Source organism: Poecilia formosa, unplaced genomic scaffold (genome assembly GCF_000485575.1).
Source record: "Poecilia formosa unplaced genomic scaffold, Poecilia_formosa-5.1.2 Scaffold208, whole genome shotgun sequence".
In the NCBI taxonomy this organism is placed as follows: domain Eukaryota; kingdom Metazoa; phylum Chordata; class Actinopteri; order Cyprinodontiformes; family Poeciliidae; genus Poecilia; species Poecilia formosa.
Genome location: NW_006800147.1, coordinates 69,547 through 77,152, shown reverse-complemented (window position 1 = coordinate 77,152; position 7,606 = coordinate 69,547). Strand labels below are relative to the sequence as shown.

The 7,606-nt window shown below is 36.7% G+C and overlaps 1 protein-coding gene across 2 annotated transcripts in view; it reads left to right on the top strand.

Moving 5' to 3' along the window:
- The window catches only part of gnal2 (guanine nucleotide binding protein (G protein), alpha activating activity polypeptide, olfactory type 2), a 78,743-nt gene that overhangs the window by 18,566 nt on the left and 52,571 nt on the right, over positions 1-7,606 (top strand). The window contains exons 1-2 of one of the 2 annotated variants that reach the window (XM_007567388.2): positions 3,010-3,649; positions 3,917-3,989. In XM_007567388.2, the coding sequence (XP_007567450.1) occupies positions 3,511-3,649; positions 3,917-3,989 (212 nt within the window). In that variant the 5' untranslated portion in view covers positions 3,010-3,510. Of the gene's footprint in view, positions 1-3,009; positions 3,650-3,916; positions 3,990-7,606 lie in introns of those variants that run through there. The other variant, XM_007567387.2, reaches the window with a different exon arrangement.

Genomic DNA, 7,606 nt, shown 5'->3' with positions numbered 1-7,606 from the left:
TGTAGTAAAAAAATTAAAATTAAGACCATACAAAAGTCAATGTCAACATTTATGGAACCACTTCTCAGCCAAAATTTCAAGGGTTTGTTACTCCTGGACCTTTGTTGAGGCTTTATTTAAAAAAAAATAATCATAAAAGATGTCCAGGTTTTATGAATACGATTCAATTTTTATGTCTTTTTTAACTAGATTTGATTGGGATAATACTTAATTATTCTCAAGGGGAAAGAATGTTTCAAATTTTAGTTAATTTAATAAAACGTATAGTTGAAAAATGTACAGCTTCAGTGTCAAAAATAGCAAATTTAAACTACTAGCAGACCACAAAATTCACTACATTTAAACCGCATAAATTTGTCTTTTTTCTTTAGTTCTAACTGCTTAATAAACAAATTTTTTATGAAATATGTAAATTGTTAAAGGGGATCTATTATGCACTTTCATTTGAGTCTGAGCAGCTCCTAAAAACATCCCGAGTGCTTAAGAACAAAAAAAGAAAACAAGAACAAAAAACTCCCAGCCATTTTTTATTAACATGTTAAAATTCCCAGCCCTGAATTTCACTGAAAATACTTTAGCATTTCAGTATTTCTTATATCTGCAAACTTTTGTTGAGTTGCGGGAGATGTAACCATACGATAAAGCATGCATAGGATATATTTTTAAACCAAGTTCAGCATTAATCTGAATTGAAATCTTTTTGAAATGTATTTATTTTGGCCTTTTGCAATAAAAAACAATAAATAGTGCAATGCTTTGTTATAAAAATAACCATATAACAGACAGACAGACAGACAGACTCCAATGTCTCTCTGCCCAGTTTTATAACCATTAGATCAGACAGAGATTTAAAAAGGAGTGGCAAAATCAAAGGAGATGGATTAGTGTTGCTTGCTAACAACTTATGGTGTCATCCAGGAAATGTTGCTGTGGAATATTGTTTCTGGTTTCCCCCAGAAAACTTGCTAAGCCCGTTGCTCAGGGCGTTTCGGCAGTAATCCAGTTTAACGCCGCAATTTTGAGTCAAAAAATGTTTAAAGTTGACAGGAAATTTGAAAATATCATTTGATAGTTATGCATTTTTGGAAGACTGGAAGATTAATATCTAAACGCCAACTGTAAAGTCTTAAAAAAGGCAATCATAATATAAAGCGAATAAATTAACAACTCTAAGCCTGGTGGCCCGCCAGGCTTATAATATACCGAGGGAAACCATGATATCAGTCATGATGAGACTGTCATACGACATCAGTCTTCAGTCAGAGGTGTTTTCAGATTAGTCGCCAGACTGACTGCTACCTACCTGCCTATAGCATCACCATCGACTGTTTGAAGTTTCTTATATAATACAAGTTATGACAAAAATTGATTTCCTTTAGGGATAAGAATCTTTTGAGATGAGATCTTTTAAAATGCTTTGTGAAATGAAATGAAAAAGATATTTCTGTTGAGGTCACCACCTCGTCTGCTCCATCCTAAAATGACGAGCAGATGATGAGAATATAATTTCTCAGCATTTTTGAAGGAAGTTTTACTCTGAGACTTGCACGTTTCTACATCTGGTAAGGGATTTAAGGAGGTCAGCGTTGATTTGAAATCAGCCAATTCCCTGTAGTCCACAAGAGGAGGACATTGAAAACAATTGCCAACATGCCCAGGTCTGAACGTTAATGGAAGTTCACCTTGAAAGCAGACCGCAAGATGCTAAAAGAAGTCTCCAAAAACCAGTAAGATGACATCGTGGGAAAGAGCCTAAACAATCAGGAAGACTGTACCAGCTTAACTTTCATGGGAAGGAACGTGAAGAGAGACTAAAACTGCATCATTTGGACACCAGAACAGAGGACATCTGGCATCTAATGCAGCGTTCCATGAAGAAGTCTTAATAAAGTATTCAATGTTTGTCCTCATTTTTTACATGGTTTTTATAGATTTGCTTTTCTGTGTATTTGTTCTTTGTTATAAACCAAACCCGTCTTCAGTGTTTGTTGCCTAAAAGCTCAATCTTAGTTCTGTCTAGTCAAAGCCCACAGTTTGAGTTAAAGTACCAGCAACATCAAGAACCTGTTGATAATTATGGCTGTAGGACAAAAATAACAACGTCCCATGATTGATCGATCGGTCCATCCATCCATCCATCCATCCATCCATCCATCCATCCATCCATCCATCCATCCATCCATCCATCCATCCATCCATCCATCCATCATCTGATAATTTTCCATCCATTCATCCATCCATCCATCCATCCATCCATCCATCCATCCATCCATCCATCATCTGGTAATTTTCCATCATCCATCCATCCATCCATCCATCATCTGATAATTTTCCATCCATCCATCCATCCATCCATCCATCCATCCATCTGATAATTTTCCATCCATCCATCCATCCATCCATCCATCCATCCATCCATCCATCCATCCATCCATCCATCCATCATCTGATAATTTTCCATCCATCCATTGAAACAAACAGCCAGTAATCCAAAATGAATCCTTCCATCCATCAGGTGACTCTTCCATCTGTCTGTCTGTCTGTCTGTCTGTCTGTCTGTCATGTTTGAAATGGTTAATAACGTGATTTAAAATGTTTTAAATGTCTAATAACATGATTTAACATGTTTTAAATGTCTAATAACGTGATTTAAAACGTTTTAAATGGTCAATAACGTGATTTAAAATGTTTTAATAACGTATAATAAAGTGTACAGTCATATTCCAGTTAACCCCAGTTCTTACAGGAACTATGTCAACCAGTGTGGGTCAGGGCCATCTCACTAGCAGACAGAGACCCAGCCCCTCTTGTAAACAGGCGTCTGGCCTTCCACCCATTCTACCGTTTCATTTCCTTACTTTTTTATTATTATCATATCAGGACTAAATCTGTAACGGCTCGTCTGTTCCAACTTCACCCAGTTATAAAATGCTGTCGCCGGGCTGATCGTTAACGTTACAGTTTAACGGAGGTTTGTTTTCTTGCCTCCACGGTCCGCGGCTACTTCCTGGTGCCACAGAGAGAGGCAGTGCTGAGTTAAAGAGACAGAAACACTGGTAGAAATTCAGACAGAAAAAAAACCACTGAGAGAGGAGAGGGGCTGGAGACGTGATAGGAACAGTTGACCGGATTCCCAGAAATTGAAATCCCCCCCTGTCTCTCTCTGTCTCTCTCCCTCTCTCTCTTTTTTTCTTTCTGTTCTTATTTATGTAAATATTTTAAATATTTCCTCGGTGAATCGAGCGGTTGTTCTTCGTCGGCGCGGATGACGGTCTGCTGCGGCTGAAGCGGAATTGTAACGGGGGAACATATTCCTCCCTCCGACGGACGGACGGACGGAGAGAAGCCTCGCAGAGATTTATTATTATTATTATTTTCACAGCACACTCGTTGTTGGTGTGACTATTATTATTTTTTAAAACCCCATCCTCCTCGGCTGCCATTTTTTCTTCTCTTTACAACGATATTATTTTTAACGGCTCCACAAGGAAGGGTTGAGGGTGACGGAAGATGGGTTGTTTGGGCAACAGCAAGACTGAAGACCAACGCATCGACGAAAAGGCACAACGAGAAGCTAATAAAAAGATAGAAAAGCAGCTACAGAAGGAGAGACAGGCGTATAAAGCAACACACAGGCTCTTACTGCTGGGTAAGGCTCGTTTAAACGCGGTGGCTGGTGTTTAAAATGTGGACTAATCCGTTTCGTTTACCGAACACGTAGCCGTATTTCTTTGACAGCAGCAATAATATGTCATGGGGGTGGATATTGATGGAAGCTCTACAGCCTTACAATTAATAATAATAACAATTTACCCCCACGGTTGAGCATATTTACCCCCTAATATGTGGGCAGGATGTAGTCGCTTGGTGCTAAATTTGTGTTTTTATATATATATTTATATTTTTTCTGTCGAAGGTGCGGGAGAGTCCGGAAAAAGCACCATTGTGAAGCAGATGAGGATTCTACACGTCAACGGCTTCAACGCTGAGTGAGTGCTGCGCATTTAAAAACTGCACAGAAAATTACATTTATGCTCTCGTTTATGGCTACTCTGCTAATGAATAACGCCGCCGAGGCCAGCACACAGCCTGCTGCCACTGCAGCGCCTGTTGGGGCCCTGTAACCACCATGCAAACCTGCTAATATCTGCCTCTTCCCCCCACTATTTCTGCTCTGTTTTAAAAAAGGTACAGTTGTAAATGTGGGGGATTTGAGTGTATCACGAAGCCTGTCAGTGAAAAAAACAACAACAAAAAAAACAGTTTCCTGTTTCATGCATGGGGGAAAGAAAGGTTGTGATCGACATAGGCCTATTGATGATTTGTTTTGCTGCAAGGCCTTGCATGGCATTGATCTTGGTCTGTTTTAAACAGGCCTGCAACATGTCAGAGTCTTTTAACTGCAGGAAAATCCTCTGCATGTGTATGGAAATTAAAGACAGGCTGCAAGGTTTAACCAAGATTAAAAAATTATAATGATGGGGTAAATTATCTCAGCATTGTTTCTGATAATGATCAAATTATTTCACTTTCTAGAGGAGGTTTTTTGGCATAAATTTAACCAGTAAAATGGTTTTCGGTCTATTTTGCTGCTTAAACATTTGTAATTTCTAAGACTGAGCCCTGTTTTCCCTTATTATCTTAATTAATTTGAACTAATGTCTGTTTTAAAGAGGCTTAGAGGCTTATAACATGTCAGAAATGTTTATCTATAAGAAAATCCTCTTTATTTGTAAATTAATTACATGTATTTAGCAAAGCAAGTCAGTATCTGTTATTGACATTCAAATCCAGTAATAATAATATAATTACTATTCTTTTTAGATCGTAATTGAATTGTAGCTTATGATAATAAGCAAAACTGTCTAAATGCTAGGAAGTATTTATTTAATAGATTTATACTGAGGAGGGACAACCTTTCTATTGAGATTTAACTGCAAAAATAATGCAATTATCACTGAGTTTTACCTGCTTATAAGTTAAATCATAGCTTGTGCTTTAATCACACAATACTTTAAACTATGTTAGAATAAAATTTTAGGTCTGGTTTTTCTTCTTGAAGACCTTTAACCTCTTAGCATGAATCCCATTTCACCTCTTGCCTCTCTCTGTCTCGATTGATCTCAGCTCAGACCTGCAAGATGTCAGAGTATTTTAACTACAGGAATGAATGTAGCAATTAAAATGTGTTTTTTTTTTCAAGAGTAGGCAGGATTTTACTATATAAACCATTTTAATGCAATACTAAGAATTATTGCAGATTTATGCCTATCTGGGTTTAATTTTGTTTGCACTTGCAGATTATAGTTAAATTAAGTGATACTGCAACAAACATTAAATGTTGTCCCTGTGTTCAATTTACTCAAGACTTTTAGTTCAAAATCTTACCTGCAATCTGTTCAACTTTACCTCATTTAGCTCGTATGTTAAGGTGAAAGAAGATGTGAACAATTGATTACTGATTGTTGTTCAGGGCTTGATCAACTCAGTTGCTCCAACTGTATAATATAAAATAAACTGAGTATGATGTTTAATGGCTGTCAGTACCAAAAGTTATTGCAGCTTAATAAAATGTAACATGGCGTACTAATGTTTAGAAAGACAATGCAGTCTTACAAAATGAGATTGTGGTAAGTAAGAGTTCCTCCAACAGACTGAATATTTTATAGCCAAGCAAAATGTGAAATCTTTAAATGACAGCAAACAGTTCAAACTGCAGTGCTATTAATGTAATTCCCCTTACTTAGAAGTGAGTGTATCGTTAAAGCCTCTACATATCGTATTGGTTTCTTTTTCCAGCATGAGCTGACACTGGTGCACACACAGTAGTGCTAACGTAGCTTAGCGGCAGTGGTTAGCCTAAAAATAATTGCCAGATTTTCAAAATAGAAGCAGGGTATTCTGATTTGTGTGCATAAATAAGAACGTTAGCATTTTTGAAGCCCTTTAAAACAGATTGTTTTTCACAGGGACAGCTAAAAGTGTAGAGCTACAAGTACCTGCAAGTCTGCTTACAATTGTAGCTATTTTCTTATTTTACGTATTTGTAACGACACAAATTGTCCTTTAATGTTTGTTTCTGTAAATAATGCATGCTAATGTCAGCTACAGGATGGATAAAACATTAATATGCCATATGTTTACATGCTACTGCTGTAGCTAACGATTGTTTTAGTAATTCTTTTGACGATTAATCAGACAAGAAAATTGGCACATTCTGCAGATTTTTCATTTGACCACTTAAGTCTTCTTTATACAATGTTAGGAAAACATTAAGATATGAAAATAAACAAATAATATAGCAATAATATAGCTTTCCTTTAGTGGATTTGAACGAGGCAGAGCTAAAATCGAAGACTTTTGGTTTACAGACAACGTTGTTTTTTCTTACCTTACATGCAAAATATTGCCTTAATCATTACTCTGACTGTGTTATTCATTCACAAAATGTCCTTTTTTATCGTCTGCATAACGATTAATCGATTTCTGAGTTAGTTGATAATTGATTCTATTAATCACAATTAATCCGATTAATCGTTTCAGCCCTACTGTATACAAGAAATTATAGATAAATCAGCTTCTTAAAGTGGATGCCTACTCTTACTAGAGGAGTATTTTAAGAGAAACATGCCAAAAATACACTGAGGGGTCACCCCAGCTGGTTTGTTGGATTGATTTTGATGTCCAGGAGATGAAAGAAGCTGCTTTCATGTGTTTGAGTAGTTAAAGAAACAGGAGGATAGCAGCTTAGAAAAGAAAAGAAAACAAAAAAAAACATTCATAATTTGGTTGTAAACATGCGGAAATCAAATGCACTTTGCACACGCATTGCGATTTATGTCGACTCTGTTTTGTATAGTGTGAACGTACCGGGATCAGGGGTGCGCTCTATTGTCAGGACAGGTTTACTTTTGCTGTTTTATGCAAAACCTGTGAAAAGAGATTCTTCCTAAATAAAAGAATAACTTTTTAATAGATAGAATAGATGTAAACTTAGCTAAATATTCAACATGGATCCAAATGGAGTTTTCACCATGAATGATCTCCACAGAGCTCATTGCAACCCACCAAAGAATATTTGTGCTTTTAGACTTTAAAATCTGGGAAGAGTAAATTTTTTAATAAAATGGTGGAAAAGCGGAACACTGGCAGGACGCATCAGCGATTATTCTGGTAGGAATGGATAATGATCCATTGATTCAGCAGGTCTTGAAAGTGAAGTTACTTCCGTTATAAGCTCCAATCATGTAATATACATGTAAATTTTACTCCGAGACGTACAAGGAAGTAAACTTTTAAGATAAACTTTAATAAATGGTTTGTGTTTGTGCATAAAGTATTTTTAACCAAAAACAGACACTCAGACATTTCTGATCATGGATTGTATGATTTATTTCTCTTTCCTTTGTTAGAACATATAATAACGATCATCTTGTCGCAGTTTTTTGTGTTTTTAAGTTGCTTGTAGAGTCCAGCAGCACATGCCTGACCCGTGTAGCTTTGGGCTAAAGGAGGAACATTGTTGGCCATTTTTATCGTGATTTTGAAGAGAACCAGAAGGTCTGTGGACCAACTTGTGGGTCAACGTCCAAAATCTGAACGCATT